Source organism: Capra hircus, chromosome 2 (assembly GCF_001704415.2).
Source record: "Capra hircus breed San Clemente chromosome 2, ASM170441v1, whole genome shotgun sequence".
NCBI lineage: Eukaryota > Metazoa > Chordata > Mammalia > Artiodactyla > Bovidae > Capra > Capra hircus.
The window spans coordinates 8,915,931-8,935,697 of NC_030809.1; the positions used below are offsets into that span (position 1 = coordinate 8,915,931).

A 19,767-nucleotide genomic window follows, 5' to 3' on the forward strand; every position below is an offset into this window, starting at 1 on the left:
TTCACTTTCCTGCCTGGCTTCCACTTCCCTTCACTCTGGCTGTCCTGGGAATGTAGCTCAACTATTCACTCTTTGCCTCAGGCAGTGTTTTCTAGAGAACCAGAGAACAAGGCATTAAATGAAATCTTTTCTGACGGGTCCTGTCAGGGCCAGTTTTCCAAGGAGCTCTCATTGGGAAATGCCAGTTTGAAGGACAACTTGTTCGGTGGGACAGAAACCTGGGTTTTTGCCATTACTGTCTCTTTCCTGCCCTGCACTTCCTAGCAGGCCTTCTGTCCGTCTGCCCTGAACTCTCCTCACTGAACAAAAAGGCTGAATGAGACCCCAGCTCTTTTAGTAATAATTGGAAGAAAGCTCTGTGCATTTATTAAAACAACATATAACACAAACTCGGTCACCGTCCCTTATGTGGGGTATAGACACTGAAATACAGTACATTATCCTTTCCTGGACCTGTGAGTGCTACGAAGTCCTCCCACCAAGGAGAGGAAGTGGGCAGCTGTATCAACCTGGCTTCCTTCCCTTCTTTATAACAATCGCCAGTCACACAATGACCAGGCATTATCATACAAAAGTTCCTTTACAAAAAGCACCAAATTGGCATACATATACAAGTATACAAAAATCACATTTAAAAAATGTACAAAATATTCCATTTTGCACCAACGTAGAAAAGAATCCAGTGTGGTTGTTTCAAGCACGTTTCCAATTCTGGTTCGCAACGCTGGACACAGCGGTGGGGTCCTACTCCTAGTTCCTGCTCTCTGAGCAGAGAGAAGACACACCTCCCCGTTGCCCCTCCAGGGGCCCTGACCCCTCCCACCCTGGGCCTGTCACTAAGGCAGCTGGGCCCATCCCCACCCTCCCCTGTCTCTCTGCATCCAGAGGGTCTCTCCCTCATCATCTCCTTACTGGTGTCCTGAAAGAAAAAGACAAAGAAAAACAAGGTGAGACGGGAATGCAGGAGGATGCAGGGCTTACCAAGCTGCCGGGGGGAAAATTATCAAACCTCAATTCCTGCCTGGGCTTCCCTGGTGGCTCAGACGGTAAAGCATCTGCCTACAACGCGGGAGACCTGGCTTCGATCCTGGGTTGGGAAGATCCTCTGGAGAAGGAAATGGCAACCCACTCCAGTACTCTTGCCTGGAAAATCCCACGGACAGAGAAGCCTGGTAGGCTTCAGTCCATGGGGTCGCAGAGTCGGACATGACTGAGTGATCGCTAACTCCTGCCTGACCTCTTCCTTTCAAAATCAAAATGGAATTTAGCTGCCTGAATGCTATGGATTGGAGATCCAATGCAAAAAAACTATAGACGGCTGAAAAATGAAAGTGTTAGCTGCTCAGTTATGTCCAACTCTTTTGTGACCTCATGGACTATAGCTCAGCAGGCTCTGCTGTCCATGGAATTATCCAGGTAAGAATACTGGAGTGGGTTGCCATTTCCTTCTCCAGGGGATCTTCCCGACCCAGGGATCGAACCCATGTCTCCTGCATTACAGGCAGATTCTTTACCACTGAGCCACCCGGGAAGCCCCAGGATTGTTTGCTCTTTCCAAATTTTCACAAGATGAAAATCCAAATTCTTTATTGAAATCTTCTTGTAAAAAACAAAAGCTCCTTTTAAAAAAAGACTACTAATTTTTACAATGCTGACAACTAATTTTTAAAATTTTGAATTTTGAGCCAAGCCTGAGTGCTCTCTCTGACTTCTGTTGCACTGTGTCACTTTCCATTTAGGAAGGTCATTTAGAGGTAAAATGAGAGCTCTTTATTATGAATAGTTGGAGGGACTTCTCTAAGAGAAAAGGGAACGGGATTTTACCTTCAAATCTCTTTTTAATTTTACCTTAGAAACTCTTAAAAAGGGTTTAAAACCCCTGCTGGGGACGGGAAACATCATCCCAGTGTCACTCAGCAGGGATCTCAAGTTGTCACTGAATGAATGAAAAAGTGGAGGTAGATGGGTATCTCACCTTCTTCCTTCCCCTCTGTGGACTCTTCCTCATCATGATCTTCTTCTTCTTCAATGAACTCCTCCTCTTCCTCATCTGTGTGTGACAAAGAACAATTGCCTTAGGTTGGGGCTGGTGTCTCAGAGGAGAAGTTCAAAGGAGATCCAGGCTGGAGGCACCCAGTTCAGTTCAGTCGCTCAATCGTGTCTGGCTCTTTGCGACCCCATGGACTGCAGCACACCAGGCTTCCCTGTCCATCACCATCTCCCAGAGTTTGCTCAAACTCATGTCCATTGAGTCTGTGATGCCATCCAACCATCTCCTCTTCTGTCGTCCCCTTCTCCTCCTGCCTCCAATCTTTCCCAGCATCAGGGTCTTTTCCAGTGAGTCAGTTCTTTGCACCAGGTGGCCAAAGTATTGGAGTTTCAGCTTCAGCATCAGTCCTTCCAATGAATATTCAGGACTGATTTCCTTTAGGATGCACTGGTTGGATCTCCTTGCTGTCCAAGGGACTCTCAAGAGTTTTCTCCAACACCACAGTTCAAAAGCATCAGTTCTTTGCCACTCAGCTTTCTCTATAGTCCGACTCTCACATCCATACATGACTGCTGGAAAAACCATAGCTTTAACTAGACAGACCTTTGTCGGCAAAGTAATGTCTCTGCTTTTTAATATGCTGTCTATGTTGGTCATAGCTTTTCTTCCAAGTTGCAAGCATCTTTTAATTTCATGGCTGCAGTCACTATCTGCAATGATTTTGGAGCCCCCCAAAATAAAATCTCTCACTGTCTAGTCAGGATCAAAGGGCCATGTGGTGACCTCAGGGGCCCAGGAGATGATGGGCTTGGTCCTCCCTCCTCCAGCAGGCTCCAAGGCATGGAGGCTCAAGACCCCCTTTGTTCTGGGAGCAGCAGCATCTCTTCCCTGGTCTGACTGTGGCCAGAGGAGACCCCAGGAATGCACACCCAGACCGTCTGCCTCTGCACACAGAGCTTCATTCCCTGGGAGATGCAGGGAAATGCCTTGGTCCCCAGGAATCAGAGTCCTTATCCTGAAGGAATTTGCTCAGTCTTTGAAATTTGCTTGCTTCACACTCCTTGTCAAGTTTTCCCGCATTCCTTAGCCTACAGGGCCATGGATACAGGGTGGGGAGCCCTTCAGGGGCCATCTGCTCATTAGTTGCCTGAAACTGAGCCCCAGATGGTGACTATGGTACAAGCTCTGTGCTCACTTTCCCGTCCTGAGGTCTCGCCTTCAAGCTCTACTCACAGGGGACAGGCCCCTGCCCCACCCCCTCTCTCAAGCCCCTTCTTTGAGCCTTTGGGTGTCCTGAAGGGGTCAGTACAGACTCAGAGTATTTGTCAAGAGTATCTGGAGAAGGGCTTGAAAGAGTTAATTCCTCCAAACTGACAACTGGGATCTGTGCATAACCCGAGGAATTGTGTGTGTGTGTGTGGTGGTTTAAACCATTATTACAATTAACTACTTATAGCAGCATTTGCTAAGAATTTACTATGTGCCAAGTGCTCACTTGTGCTAAGGACTGTACACACATTGCCTCATAAAATCCCCAGATGACCCTCGATGGAACCTGCACTTACTGCCCATGTGGGCTCTGCAAGTCACTCACCTTTCCTTGGTTTATTTTTTTATTTTATATTGGAGTATAGCCGATTAACAACACTGTGATGGTTTCAGATGGACAGCAAACGGACTCAGTCGTACGTGGTCATGGATCCATTCTCCCACCTTTTCTGGGTGTTATTGCCTTGACTACAAAAGAACTACCTCTTAAAGTTGTTGTATGAAACAACAGAATTCATGTCCAGGGCTCAGTGGCCAGGACACAGAAAGTTCTCAATGAATGGTAGCCTTGGGTACTCTCCCCATTTACCCGTGAGGACACAGAAAGGCTCAGGGAGGTTACTCAAGGCAGTGCGGGTATTCACAGTGTCAGACTGCTCACATAGTATGATCCACTCTTGAATATCTTAGTTTAGGGAGGATGACTTCAGGGGATCTTCCCAACCCGGGAAGAACCCAACCAGGGATGGAACCAGGTTCCCAACCAGGGATGGAACCGGCCAGCAGCCGAGTTCTTTACCACTAACACCACGTGGGAAGCCCAGATGATCTACAGCCGTGGATTTACCCAAGTCCATTGACACCTCCCTGGTGACTGGCAACTTCCCTGGTGGCTCAGACAGTAGAGAGTCTGTCTGCAATGCCAGAGATCCAGGTTCGATCCCCGATCCCCGGGTCGGGAAGATCCCCTGGAGAAGGAAATGACAACCCACTCCAGTATTCTTGCCTGGAGAATCGCATGGACGGAGGAACCTGGTGGGCTACAGTCCATGGGGTCACAAAGAGTTGGACACAACTGAGCGACTAACACTTTCATTGACACCTCAGCTTTGGGATGTATGTCGTCCTTACCCAAGAATAGAGTATACTTGGGCTTCTGAGAATGGATTTAACACTCCGGATTCTGAAAGCTTGCAGGCGAGCAGACGCAGGAGGTGTCAAGAAGCTTTTCTTTCTCTTGCAAGCCCATTCACAGCTCTTCCCCACCCCTACACGACCCTACCCCTCTTTCTTACTCTCAGCAGACCACTGGAACACCACTTCTCACACAAAGGCAACATTCAACAGAACTGGATCTGCCCTCCCTCTCTTTGTTGCTAACTAGCTACCTTTCAACTGTGAAACCTTGAGCGAACTATCAACATCTTTGTTCTTCATCTGGTTCCTCATGCTTCTTATTATTTTTCCTTTATTATTGTTATGGCTATATTGTTAAAATTATTATAGGTATGCTGTGGAAAAGAAATCACAGACAGAAGCAAGGACAGAATATAGATAAATTAAGGTGCCTGAGCATCCAAGTTTATAGCATAGGAAGCTGAAGCTAAGACTAGATTTAGGCAATAACTAGTATATGTCTAGTACCCTACAGAGGCCTCTGAATCAATGTCTTATTTGTTGCCCAGCATCATTCGGTGGTCATTATCAGTAGGCCCATTTGTAACCTGAGTTTAAAGTGAGGAAATGAAGCTCAGAGAGGTGGAGGGAACCATAATGCCACGCAAGATAAGAAATGGCAGAACTGGGTGGTTCCGTGGTTAAGAATCCGCCTGCCAACGCATGGAACACTGGCTCCATTCCTGGTCTGGAAAGAGTCCGCCTGCGGGAGGATAACCAAACCTGTGCTCCAAAACGAGAAAAGTCCATTCACTGTAACTAGAGAAAGCCCGCACACAGCAACAAAGACCCAGGGAAGCCAAAAATAAGTTAAAAAAAAAAAATAGAAGTAGCAGAACCAGATTTGATCTCAGGTCTGCCTGATTTTATGAAGTTAAAAGACACTTGCTCTTTGGAAGAAAAGCTGTGACAAACCTAGACAGCATGTTAAAAAGCAGAGACATTACTTTACCAACAAAGGGTCTGCCTAAAAGCTATGGTTTTTCTAGTAGTCATGTATGGATGTGAGAGTTGGACCATAAAGAAGGCTGAGTGCTGAAGAATTGATGCTTTTGAACTGTGGTGTTGGAGAAAACTCTTGAGAGTCCCTTGGACTGCAAGGAGATCAAACCAGCAATCCTAAAGGAAATCAATCCTGAATATTCATTGGAAGGACTGATGCTGAAGCTGAAACTCCAATACTTTGGCCACCTGACGCAAAGAATTGACTCACTGGAAAAGACCCTGGTGCTGGGAAAGACTGAAGGCAGGAGGAGAAGGGGACGACAGAGGATGAAATGGTTGGATGGCATCACCAGCTTGATGGATGTGAGTTTGAGCAAGCTCCGGGATTTGGCGATGGTCAGGGAAGACTAGTGTGCTGCAGTCCATGGGGCTGCAAAGAGTCAGACACAACTGAGTGACTGAACTGAACCGCCTGATTCCAAATTGCCTTGCTGTTTCTATCACCCCAAGTTCCTCCCTATAGCAGATCCATACACAGTTTATTGAGCTGGGCTCATCCGGATGTTGACTGTGCAAGTTTGATGGACATCTGGGTATGTTGGGCAGTGTATCTGCCTCCATGTGGGGCTCAGTGGGAGGGAAGCTGACTTCCAGGGGAAATAACCCCTTACCTGTCCCAAAGTCGATGGTCCTCAGGGTGTCAGCTACGTGCTCCAAGTCCAAAGTAAAGTAGTCCATGTTTTCAAAGCCCTGCTCTATCTTCCCCAGCTGGCAACCCTTGGAAGCTTCCACGATGCTGTGGGGCAGAGAGAAAAGGGGGGAGGGGTACAGTGAGATCTCTGGTTCCAGAGAAGGAAGGAGGAGTGTTAGCTCCAACTTACACCAGGGCACATGCTTGTGTCCACACCCAGGCCTTGCACCCAGAGGCTTCCCTGGAGGGTGGAGTATTTTCCCTTGGGTCACAAGCAGAATAGATGTCTAAGACAGCAGGGATGCAAAGGCTGGGAAAGGTAGCCCGGGGGTAGCCCCTCCCAGCAGAACTAATGCAAAGGAGGAGGCCTTCTGAACATGCCAGAGGCCTTGAGGGGAACTGGGGCCTTGACTCATAGCCCTGGGGAGACACTGACCTTCTGATGAGCTGCTTGGCACTCTGTTGGGGGAGAGAAAGAGCAAAGGGTTAGAACTGCAGAAAGGGGAGCCCCAGGAAAGCAGCAAAACCGGTGACCAGGCACTGCGGGTGCACACTTGGTGCCATACCCTTGCCCAGCTTTGACCTGTTCATCGGCTTCAGCCAAACAACGTGGATTTTCCCTCTGTCCATGGTCTGGTCTTTATCCTAGGACCCTCCCATTGTGGCAGGAAGCTTGGATTCTAGGAGTATTCATCTAAGCAGTCTTAAACACGGAAATCCCCAAGATAAGAATCATATTCTAATCACCTTTTTATACCCGACGTCTAACACAAAGCCTGGCCCACAGTATATGCTTAGGAAATTTTCATTGAACTTAATTCTTCCTTACAAAATCTTATAGCTGATCCAAGCTCTTCTAGGGTAGGGCTGTCTCTTTCATCTGTCTCTCCATCTCAGCAACTGGCCTACGCCAGGTGCTCAGTTAATAGTCTCCACATGGGCACTATATTTTGCAGCTTGCAAAGCCATTTCACAAGCATCCTTTTATTTGATCCTCAGAAAATCAGTTGAGAGGAAGGGAGGGAGAAATTGTTACATGCTCACTATGCAGATAGGGGCTTCCTGGGTAGCTCAGCTGGTAAAGAATCTGCCTACAATGCAGGAGACCCCTGTTCGATTCCTGGGTGGGGAAGTTCCCCTGGAGAAAGGATAGGCTACCCACTCCAGTATTCTTGGACTTCCCTAGTGGCTCAGATAGTAAAGAATCCACCTGCAAAGCAGGAGGCCTGGGTTCAATCCCTGGGTTGTGAAAATCCCTTGGAGGAGGGCATGGCAATCCATTCCAGTGTTCTTGCCTAGAGAATCCCCATGGACAGAAGAGCCTGGCAGCTACAGTCCATGGGGTCACAAAGAGCTGGACACGGCTGAGCAACTAAGCACAGCACAGCACATACAGATGAGGAGACTGAGTCTTTAAATATGAATGAGCTTGAAATAACTTCCCCAAAGGCATAGTCTTTGGTGATCAGAGATGGAGCCCAACTTGCCCCTTGGATCTGCTGAGTTGAAGGGCCCACCCCCTCCCAGGACTGCTCACCGAGAGGAAGATGGCACCACCAGGCTCGTCCAGAGACTGGATGGCCGTCTCCACCAGCTTGGTGGACTTGTCCAGTTGCTCCCGGTACTGCTGGATGAGGGCCTCGAGGAAGCCGAGCTTCTCCTCCTGCTCGCGCGTGATCCGCTGCAGCAGCTCGCTCTTCTTCTCGTCCAGGATGGCGTACAGCACGTCAAACTTCTGGCTCAGTTCCTCTTTCACCTGGTGACTGTTCTCCTGGGGACAGAGATCTCCGAGTCACGTCCTGCAGGTCCTCCTTCCTATCCCCTACCCTTCCTTCCTGGGATGGGTGTGCTAGGAATGAAGAGTCTAGAGCTTGGAGGGATTTACCACACCCCCATTTTGCAGAACACGAAACAAAGCCTTAGCCGGAAGAAAGCATTTGCTAGGGTTTGCTAGAGGCTGGCGTTGTAGAGAAAGCTACACTTTTCCTCGAAAGTGGAGACTCTAGGGTCAGGTGGGATGACATATATGGGCCTCCTGTGTGCCCCCCAGTCACACTCTTTCTCCACTTTAGGACCAAGACCAGATTTGGGAAATTCTGCTTCATTTGGTCCCCAGAGAAGTGGAGAAGCAGCCCCCCACCAACCCCTGGCAATGGTATCCACATTGAGGCTCCCTGCTGTCCAACACTGACGCTACATTTTAGTTTTCTTACCTGTAAACTGGGTATAATAGTAGCATCTCATTAGACTGGGGGCCCCTCGTGGATAATAACATCCTTCTTCCTTCTCTGAACCTATACTCACACAACTCTATCCATCAGAAATACACTGATCACTCCCAACCCCCCATGTCATTCCCAGGTCCCCACCTCAAGGGGATATGAAAAATCATGGATGCTTTTGCAGGAATAGAAAAGGGTCCTCTGCCTCTACAGTCTTGCTGCTCAGAGTGTGGTCCATGGACAAGCAACTTGGGCAAATCCTGGGAGCTTGTTAGAAAAGCACAATCTCATGCCTCCTTCTAGACCTATTGAATCAGAACTTGAATTCTAACAAAATCTCAGGGTGATTTCAAGTTTCCCATTAAAGTCTGAGAAGCTTTAGTGTACAGCACACTGGAGAACAATGCTCTAAGAACTACTAGTTCCCTGAATAAATGCTGGGAATGATTGAAGGGGACACTGCCTAAAGTCAGGGACCTGGTCTGTCTTCATCATCCTCATCATCTTTGGCAGAGCCTGGTATCCAGCTGTCCTCAAGAAGCTTTTGTGAGTGAATGCATAAATGGATTAGTCATTCCCTCCCCAACCATCCCTGTGTGAACACTCCAGGCCCAGGCTCCACGGGGAAGCCACCCCAGAGACCAGGTTGCCCTGGCAGGCCTCGAACGCCCAGGCCCAGCTATGCTCCCCCTCACCTTGGTCACTCGACAGGAGTCCTCCAGCTGAGTGATGATGGTCTGCACACGGTCGTTCCCTGCCACCAGCATGGAGATACAGTTACTCAGCTCAGTCTAGATGGGAGGGACGGTGGGGGAACAGGAGAGGAGAGACAAAAATAGTCTCAGGGCCCACCCTCATGGGAGTGGCAGCAACACAGCACCCTCACTCCCCTCTCTGCTAGAAAGAGCCTCTTTCTGGGGCGCAGCTCAGGTTCAGAGCAGAGAACACCAGAGAGACACTGCATCCCCCATATCACAGTGGAGGCACAGAGAGGGGACGTGAGCTGCCCCAAATGCACAGCAATGTGCTGGCCAAGGAGGGGCTTGTTTCTGGGAATGAAAGGATCCAGAAAAAAAAAAAAAAAAAAAGGTTGGAGAATTCTAGAAGAGAAAGATCAAGGGAAGAGAGGAAGGAGGGGAGGAAAGAGTAAAGAAAAGGGTTATTGTTGTTGCTTAGCCACTAAGTTGTGTCTGACTCTTTTGTGATCCTAGGGACTGTAACCCACCAGCCTCCTCTGTCCATGGGATTTCCCAGGCAAGAATACTGGAGTGGGTTGCCATTCCCTTCTCCAGGAGATCTTCCCAGCCCAGGGATTGAATCTGTGTCTCATGGGTTGGTAGGTGAATTCTTTACCACTGAGTCACCTTGGAAGCCACAGCTTATTGTATGTACAGGGTGGTGGGGCTCTCACAGGCCCAGGGACCCAGGGAGAAGGCTGCCTCTTGCTGCAGGGGGATCTGGGGAGTGGGGACCAGCACAGGAAGGGGCAGCAGGGGCCCAAACCACACTGGATTATAGAAGTCATGGCCTGAGAGGACCCGGGTGACCTGGTCCTGGGATCTGGTCTCTCCCTTGGGGCCACACCCAGGTGCCCTCAACCGGCTCTAAGTATAACTCATGAGCTCAGCCATCTCCCCAAGGAAGGCAAGGGCAGTTCTCCCTGCGGCCCAGGACGTCCCTCCAGGGGGACTATTCCTGAAAGGCCGGCTCAGCAGATCTATGGGGATCAAGTCCGCATCCTGAATCATCTGTCCAGCAGGCTTGGGCTTGGGGTGGGAGTCACTCAGGCCAGTACCTTCTGTCCCTGGAAGACACTCTGCAGGGGGGCCACCTCGCAGGCCTTGTGGGCTCCGAACACCTTGCACATGGAGCACGTGGGCACCTCGCACGTGAGGCAGTAGATGTTGATTTTCTCATCTTCATGCTCCTTGCACATGGGGTGGCTGCCCTTCTGCAGCGGCCGGCTGAAGTGGAGAAGAGTCATCAGTCACGAGGTGGGGTCTGAAATCCCTGTCTTCCCCTGCAGCCCCAGGAGCCCCCCACCCCACTCCATATCTACAACCCGAGCTCTCAGAGGTTGTCTGTCCTGAATCCTTTTCTTTTCATTCTCTGAGGGCCCGGAACCAGGGAAGCCAATGACACCAAGACTAGGATTCAAACTCCAGTGATGGAGTTGGCCCAGGCCTGGCTAGTGCAGGACCTGGAAAAAGTTGTAGGATCCCAGAGTCATTTTGAGACATTCTGGAAAAGAGGAAACTGGGTCCCAGAAAGGTGAATGGACTTGCCCAAGGTCGCCCAGCAAGTCAGGGCAGGGGAGGCTAAGGTTCATTTGTTCTAATTATAGTCCCCAGGCTCTTGGTTACAGCAGGTTGGGCTTCCAACAAAGCAATTTATATTCATGGCCTCACCGAATTCTATATTTAATCCACCAGACTGTAATCTCCGTCAAAGCAGGGAAACTTGCCTGTAGTCTTCAGCCCTAAATCTGCAGTGTACAGTGCCTGACATGGAGAAGGCGGTGATTAAATAGAGTGGGAAGAATACATCAATAAGCATGCCGTGATGGTGTACCAAGGCTCTGAGAAGGAGGTGGTATGTGTGCCCCAAGTCACTCAGTGAAAGCAGAGGCAGCCCAGGGCCATCCAACGGCCCAGCACAAGCCTGAATTTCCAACCTGAGAGTCTTTCCAGGATCCAGAGTTGCTTCTTTCTCTTTCTTCCCAAACACACACTCTTAGGATGACTTTCTCCCTTTGTCTCTCTCCTCTTAGGGCCTCGGGTTCTCTCACAGTCACTTCCTCCCTGAGATTCAATTTTTTGAGTCTAGGTTTTACGGCCCCGGCTAACTCTACGCTCATCTAGAGTCAACAGCGCGTCTACGTCATCTCCGATTTCCCAGCCCCTTACACAGCAGTGTGCGTGCATGCTCAGTCACTTAGTCCTGTCTGACTCTTTGCGACCCCATGGACTGTAGCCCACCAGGCTCTGCTGTCCGTGGATTGCTCCAGTCAAGAATACCAGAATGGGTTGCCATTTCCTTCTCCAGGAGATCTTTCCAACCCAGGGACTGAACCCATATCTCCTGTGTCTCCTGCATTGACAAGCAGATTCTTTACCACTGAGCAATGGCAGGCAGGTCATAAATGGTGACTATCCCCCATGATGTCAGTGCCTCACCTCCAAACAGCCCTGCATGACTGATCACACCCCGGGCATTACTGTCCCCTCAAGATCTTAAATAAGCTCCTTTCCAGACTTGTCTTCCCAGGGTCCCCCATGCTGGCAGGGCTCTTCCTTTGCCACCTGTCTCTGCCCTCTGGGAAGGGGCCCCTGGGGTGAGAGCAGGTGCAGAGCTGAGGCACGATCCTGCGGTCTGGTGCTGTGTTCCCCGTCATCCCAGATGCCCATCCTCCCAACCCCTGGCGCCAGCGTCAGGGTTCAAGTCCACACTGTTCTGCCGCTTACTCATGGTGACCTTGGACAAGTGATTTCACCTCTCTGAGCCCTGGTTTCACCCCCAAGCTACCGAGATCATGGCAGGAGTTCTCTGCAATGAATGTGCAGTGCCTGGCATGGAGCAGAACCTCAACAACTATCACCATCATTCAGTTCTGGGGAAAGGCCTGGGAGGGTTCAAACACAACTTCCTCTTCCTAGGTCGACTCTGTTTTTGGTGCAATGTTGATTTTATTATGATCATGATCGACAGCATAATCGCATTTTTGTAGTGTTGAACTCCGGCAACATGAGAGGCAGTAGCAGTTAAGAATGTTCACTACGGAGTCGGTCAGACAGGCTCCCTCTCAGCTTCACCACTTGCTAGCTGAGTGGCCTGGGACAGACCTCTGAGTCTCCGTTTTCTCATCAGAAAATGAGGGTAAAAATGGCTTAAAGGATTACTGTGAGAATTAAAATGGGGATAATGCATGGAAAATGCTTAGTGCAGCCCCGCACACAGTGGATGCTCAATAAATACTTGCCATCTTGAACGCTTCCCATCAACATCCTATTTGATAGTCATAATAGCAACCCTTACTGTCCATTTCTGGAGACAGAGGAAATAGAGGCCCAGAGACTCACCCAAGACCCTACAGTGCGTGAGTAGCAGAGTCAGAGTAGCGGACACAGTTCTCTGGTTGGAGCTTTCTCAGACAAGGACTAGTCTGTCGGCTTTTGGGGGCACAGGACCCTGCCTGCAAGCACGTATTTGGTGAGGGTGTGGGACCACAAGGGCCGTGAGGGCAGCAGCCTCTTGCCAGGACATGCTGATCAGTAAAGATCTCCTTGGTAGCTCTTTCTCTCCCCAACACGCCACAACCTCCACCAGGCACACATTCTGCCCAAGAATGAGTGGCTATTTCACAATCAGGGAGAGTTGGAGCTAGATGGGTTGTGCTGGGTCCCAGCAATTCTCCTTCTAAGCTGCGAAACTCTGGGTAAGTGATTTTACCTCTTTGAGCCCCAGCTTCCTCCTCCATGAAACAGGGATGATGAAAGCCATGCTAATGCAGGAAGCATTCCTGGTGTTTGGCACTGCTGTTATCATTATAGAGAAACTGGCTTTGTTTTCACTGAGCGCTTTCTCTGCTCATCAGGGCCCCTTATCTGGCCCCAGTGGCTCCCTCTCCCTCACTCTCCCTCTCACATCTCATCTGTCCCCTGATTTTGGTCTCAGTATCTGCTAGGAGGACAGCCTAATGTCTGGGTCCCCTGCCACTCACTGGATGACACCGAGAGCCAGGGCTGGGGGATAAGATGAGCCTCTGTTCATGCCTAAGGGAGACAGCTGTCTGGACTAACTGGCATATCTCTTCCAGCTAGGGGACTGGATCCAGAGCAGGTGAAGGAGGATGGGGCCCCGAAGCGCTGGACTCCCAGGATGGGCCAGGGCAGGGGGACGGCCCCCCCGTGGAGGGAGCACTGACCTGGAGCACTCCTGTTTGTAGATGTCAATGATGTTCTCCACCAGCAGATTCCGCTGCAGGCCGTACACTCCGTGGCGGTCCATGATCACCTCGTGGCGGCAGGAGGGGCAGCGGAAACGGCCTCCAGACATGGCCGCGGAGCCAACCCGGCCGGTCCAGTAGGGATTGGCAGCCTGCTGGCGACAGGGGTGGAGGTGAGGCCGGGGCTCCCCCTCAGCTCCTTCCCTTTCTGAGCTCCGACTGTCTTCCCCATTGATTACCACCACCATTCTCATCAAACCACATGACTTAAAGCTTCCCTCGGCTCAGACCGGTAAACAGCCTGCCTGTAGCGCCAGAGACTGGGGTTTGATCCCTGGGTTGGGAAGATCCCCTGGAGAAGGAAATGGCAACCCACTCCAGTACTCCTGCCTGGAGAATCCCATGGATGGAGGAGCCTGGCAGGCTACCGTCCATGGGGTTGCAGAGTTAGTCATAACTGAGCAGCTTCACTTTCTTTCCTAGTATGAGAGAGGCAGCCCACTTACACAGGGAGTACCTGAGAAGCAACTAAGGAATCAGCAGGTTTGGAGGTCAGCAGACCGAGGCTCAAGGCAGAGTAATTCTCGGAATGACTTTGGGTGAGCAGCCTTTTCTCACCAAGCCTCAGTTTGTCCATTCATGAAATGGGCATGTAATTAGAGCCAGCTCCTAGAGTTGCTACTTTAAAGAAAAAATAGAGACCATTCTGTAAAGTGCTTCTGGGGAAATTTGAGGCCTGTCTCTCAGCCAGGATGGACACCCACTCCCATTCTTTTCTTAAGGAGATGAAGCCCCTCCTGCTCCCCATTATAGGAAACAGTTTCAAGGGGAAGATGCCTCTACTGTCCAGTGCCTCTCAGCTACCCTCCTCCTAAAGATCTGGGCCCCCTGCCACCGCGGAGCTGGCTCCAGCCCCTGGGGTCTGGTTTCTCTCTCCTTTCTGCCTGCCTCTCCCACTTATCACTTGAGGCATTTGACTCCTGATTGGAGAGTCAACTGCGGTGCTCAGGACAGGGTGGGGTAGCTGTAGGCAGGGTGGGGAGGGGACAAGTGCGTCATGGAGAAGGAATGGGTCAGCCAGAGCCGCCTCCCCAGCCCCATCGACCCCTTCCAGAGACTTCGGCAGGGGTTCACTGTGAGGGGGGAAAAACAAGTCCAGTTTGGAAGGGTTCTGGACTAAGAGAGAAGTTTTCTTTTAGCTTTCATCACAGGAAGACTAAGTAGCTGCCTGGAGCCCCAGGCCTACGCCAGGCCCAGCACTGACCTGGAAGATGTCATTGGCACACTTCCGGCAGAGGTTGTGCTGGCACGGCAAGATGACCACCGGCTTGGTAAACATCTCCAGGCAGATGGGGCAGATCAGCTGCTTCTCCAGGTTCTCCATGGGGTTTCCATCCTGGATCAGGCTCGACTTATAATCCATGTTGTCCTGGGGACAGATGTGGGGACCCACCTGGCTGCCTCCTTCACCTGCCTTGCTCTGAGCAGACCTGGGGGTCTTTGTCACAGAATACCCGCCTGGAGCCTCTTTGCCTTCCTCTCCTGGCGCCTAAATTCTGCCTTGGTCTGAGGCCCCTCTGATATTTATAGCTGGGCCCTGGTCACATGAGCCCCAGGAGGAGACCAGCTGAACATTCCGGTGCCAAGTGGCTGGCGAAGCTTGAGTTTCCGCCAGGCCTGAAAGACCAACCCTCTCAGATCACATGTAAGGATGAGCAGTCGCTGTTCCCTTGGGACGGGGGTCGTAAACAAGAACAGCTTGTTCGTGGGCAGGCTTGGGGCAGGACTGGTACCCAGAGTTTCCTCCAAAAATTAGTCTCCTCCTACAGCAGGCTGGTGAGGAGTGAGGGGGCCACTGGGATTTGTGGGGTTAACAGCCAGTGCCCTCTTACTGACCTAAATAAATCCATCCCCTTCTCTGGAGTCCTGGGCAACTCCCCAGATAAGGCCTACCCCTGAGCACAGCACGCTGCTAAAGACCCTGAGATGTCCCCAACCAGGGCTAGCCCATCCCTCCGTTCCTTGGCCGCTAATTCCATATTTTTTCTTTTTTTTTTTTTCTTTCTGGATCGCATGTAGGATCTTAGTTCCTCAACCAGGAATCGAACCCACACCCTTTGCAGTGGAAGTGTAGAGTCTTAATCATGGACCTCCAGGGAAGTCCCTAATTCCATTTCAATACAAGGGTTCCTTCCCTTGGTGCAGAGTCTTTTTCCTCATTTTATAGATTTTGACACTGAGGTTTAAGAAGGAAAGGATCTTACTCAAAGTAATCTGGGAAGTAAGTGGCAAAGCCACAAATCTTATTCATTCATCAGACACTGAGCGACTAAACAACAGTGACAATCTATACATCAGGCAACAAAGTGAGAGATAAATGAGTAAGCCTTTTCCCTGCCCTGGGAAACTCACAGGCAGACACGAATAACTGTCATGGAGTGCCCTGAAGGACCGTGTACCCACTTAGACATTATCCAGATATTCCCTTCTGCTTTCTGCACCAATTTAAAATTTTCTCCACATCCTTCTAGACCATCTTCCATGTCGGCTGGTAGAAGTTGTTGTTCAGAGGCAAAGTCAGACTCTTTGCGATCCCGTGCACTGCAGCACGTCAGGCCTCCCTGTCCTTCACTATCTCCCAGAATTTGCTCAAACTCATGTCCATTGAGTCAGTGATACCATCCAACCATCTCATCCTCTGTCACCCACTTCTTCTCCTGCCCTCAATCTTTCCCATCATCAGAGTCTTTTCCAATGAGTCAGTTCTTCACATCAGGTGGCCAAAGTATTGGAGCTTCGGCATCAGTCCTTCCAATGAATATTCAGGACTGATTTCCTTTAGGATGGACTGGTTTGATCTCCTTGCAGTCCGAGGGACTCTCAAGAGTCTTCTCCAGCACACAGTTTGAAGTCATTAGAGCAGCTCTAATGTCTTTAAGGTAGAAAGTCATGCATAGGGACATGGGTATAAGGTGCTGGTATGAGAGTGGGAACACTATCGCTGGGCCCCAGGATGAGCCTAAACGTCTGTAGAACCTACAGGAGGAGTGTCCAGGATCTCACAAAGAAGGGGCAGCAGGAGAACAAGTTTGATGACCTCAGCCTAGAGAGGAGTAGACGGTTGATGTCCTGAGACAAGGCCTAGTGAGTAGTAAGGACAGAGAAGCTAGCCTTGTGATGGGGAGGGAACGGGAAGGAGAAGAAGAGGGGCAGTCGCTCACAGAAAGAGGAGGAGTCTTAGAGGACAAAGAGTGGGCAATTTTTTTAATCCTTTTTAATATCTGTTTATTTTTTTGACTGTGCCAAGTCACAGTTGCAGCATGCAGGATCTTTAGTTGTTGCACATGGGATCTAGGTCTCTGATTAGGGATCAAACCTGCGCCCCCTGCATTTGGAGTGAGGAACCCCAGCCACCGGACCACCAGGCAAGTCCCAGCAGTGGGCAGTTTCAAGGAGGTGGTCCCTCCCGAACGTCAATGGTTAGCATTTTGCTGAGCACCTACTATGTGCTGGGCACTGGGCTAAGCAGTTCATGATCATTATTTTATTTCATCATCTCAACAGACAACAGGTACAACAGTGTAAGAACTATTGTACCCCATTTCTCAGATGAGGCCACTCAGGCACAGAGAAGTCAAATAATTTGTATGAAGTCACATAGCCTGGACCTAGGACAAAACCCAGATATGTTTGACTCAGGGGCCCAAGCTCCTCATTTCTCTACTGGAACTGTAGGTCAACCCTGCCAGACCAGCCAGGAAGAGAATAAGAGTTGAAAAGAATCTGTCCTTTCCTCCTTACTTGGTTTTGTTCAGACTTAAGGTGGCACCGTTCTCTGGGAAGGAGGGCCTTTCCACGGCCATAGGAGACAACGGCTTCAGTCCGTCGTGGCATCCCATCCTCCTTTGTCTAAGTGACTTGGTTATGGCCAGGGAGACCCAAAGGCTGGTGGAGGTGGGTTAAAGATAGAGGATTTCCGCCCTGATAAAAAGTGCAAGAAGATAGCTTCGTGCTTACCTTCGAATGAGGTTATAGAGGGACAAGTCTGAGAAGGAAATCAACCCCCTGAGTATGGCAGAGAGGAACTGCAGAGAGCACTGGGGTCATTGATGCCACCATTGTGCTGCTAGTTCACCTGCCCCTGGAGCTGCCCTCTACGATGTGAGAGAACAGACGTCATGGCAGTGTAATTAATCTGTTACTTACAGCACAGAGCACTCTGCATCCATTCAGGATTCCAACTCCCATGTGGCAATGATTCTCAAATCTCTAATTCAAGTTCAGATCCTTCTCTCCCTTAAGCGGAAGATCTGCTGGAAATGTTTACTGGGATGTCCCAATAGCCCCTCCAACTCACCATATCCCCAACAGAGCGCATCACCTCTGCACCTCCACTACTCCCCACCAAGCTTCTGCTTCTAGATTCCTTTGTCTCATGTCTCAGTAAACAGCACTCCCATCCAGCCATTTGCACAGACCAGAAGGCTGAGAGCCATCCTAGGGCTTCTCCTTCCTCCCCATTGGACACCCAGTCAATCTCTGTATCAAACACAGGCCCACCTTCACATCTCACTTGTCATCTTGCCATCTGGTTCTCCCTCTGAACTTAGAAGACTCTGAGAGCAAAGACTGTTTCTATTCATCATCTCTGTACCTCCAGCACCTGACACACAGTAAGCACAAAGGAAGTGCTGCTTAAGTGAGTGGATGAGTGAACGAATTAAACAGAAGCAGCAGGGTTACTGCTGACTGACTTTGGGGAGATTGGGGTGCTTGAGCAAATTTTTCTTGGCTGAGATGGGGCAGACCGTGGAAATGGGGGATGGAGTTGATGGAGTAAATTCTAGTCTTTGAAAGGCACTTCCCTGGTAGTCCAGTGGTTAAAAATCCACCTGCCAATGCAGGGGGCACTGGTTCGATCCCTGGTCTGAGAAGATCCCACGTGCCTCAGAGTAGCTAAGCCCCCACGCCACAGCTACTGAGCCCACGCTCTGGAACCCATGAGCCGCAACTACAGAAATCTGCATGCTCTAGAGAGCCCGTGCTCTGCAAAGGATGAGCCACCTCAGTGAGAAGCCTGCTGCCACAACTAGGGAAAGCCCATGTGCAGCAACGAAGACCCAAAATTTAAAAAATAGTTAAGAAAATAAAGTCTTGGGAAGAAGAGGGACACGCCAACCTTTGAGTTGGGAGGATAGGAGAGAGGAAAGGATGGAGGTTAAAATCAGAGATGTTGGGAGATGGAGAGAAACATCCTCATATTGATGACCTCTGTCAGCTGAAAGAGAGTTGAGGCCACTTTCTGAGGCTGAGGCGGGGGGACGAGCAGCATGAGTGAGTGGTGGAAAACGTTTGGACCAGCCATCGTGAAACACAGGAGGAAGTGCCTTAGAGAGGGGTGGAAGGACTCTCTGGGAGCAGAAGAGCCTCGCTGATGTTTCCCAACACAGATTTGCCGTTTGAGAGGAGCCGTTCACATGGCTGACTTTCACCAGCCACACTTGGCAGTCCAGGGGCAAAAGCCACGCAACTGGACAGTGGGATCAACTCCAGCCTGGGAGCTGGCAAGACCAGTACTGCTGAAAGTCAAGGGGTGAGAAAAGGAAATTCCCACATGGGCCATGCTGGGCCGCAACACATGTCTTGTCATTTAATCCTCACAACAGCTCTGCAAGGGAGATATTTTGATCTTTGTTTTTCCCAGGAAGAAATGAGACTCAGAGAAGTAACTGGCTTGGCCAAAGTCACACAGCCTTGAAGAAGAGAGCTGAGCTGAGGTTCACATCCGAGGTAGCCTGACTCTCAAATCTGTGCTCCTCATATTGAAACATTTATCTAGTGCTTATTGCATGCCAAACACTGTGCTATGCCCCTTTTCATCCATCCCTCTTTCTTGTTCAGTCTTTAAAATAACTCAGTGAAGCAATGCCTCATGGTACAGTGGTTAGGACTCTGAGCTTTCACTGCCAGGGCCCAGGTTCGATCCCTGCTGAGGAACTAAGAGCCCACACATGGTGCTGTGCAGACAAATAAAAAATAAAGTCTTAAAAAAAAAATAGCTCAGTGAGGCAGGGATCAGGATTTTCCCTGTTTTGCAGCTGAGTTACAGAGTCATTTGGCCAAAGTCTCCCAGCCACTGAGTGGCAGAGCCAGCACCCCAAGAAGGAAGTCATAAGCCAGTATCATTACCAGTTATTAGAACATGCCTGAAGCTGCAAAGACCAACATGTAATATCAGTGGCACATCTGAGCCTGGAGCTCTTAACTGCTACATTGTACTGCTTCTCTCTTTGCAAGTCTCTGCACATCTTCATTTTTATATTGTTTCTTAATGAAAACTCCAACCATACAAAAGCAGAGAGAATTTAGTGTTAAGAATTCATGCCACTAAACCCAGATTCAGTTCTTTCCAACTTTTCCCCACTCTTATTTCATCTCTATCTCGACACGCTTCTTTTTTCTAGAATATTTCAAAACCAATATTAGACATCAAGTCATTTCATCCATAAATACTTTGGTAAGCATTTCT

At 49.9% G+C, this 19,767-nt stretch overlaps 1 protein-coding gene across 1 annotated transcript; it reads right to left on the reverse strand.

Moving 5' to 3' along the window:
- Positions 330–14,800, reverse strand: TRIM63 (tripartite motif containing 63). The gene is made up of 9 exons (XM_005676825.2): positions 14,503–14,800; positions 13,218–13,390; positions 10,089–10,257; positions 8,989–9,084; positions 7,609–7,842; positions 6,508–6,530; positions 6,052–6,176; positions 1,976–2,050; positions 330–919 (listed from the first exon to the last, which is right to left on the reverse strand). The coding sequence occupies exons 1-9, from the start codon at positions 14,659–14,661 to the stop codon at positions 909–911; spliced, it is 1,065 nt and encodes a 354-aa protein (XP_005676882.1). The 5' UTR covers positions 14,662–14,800; the 3' UTR covers positions 330–908.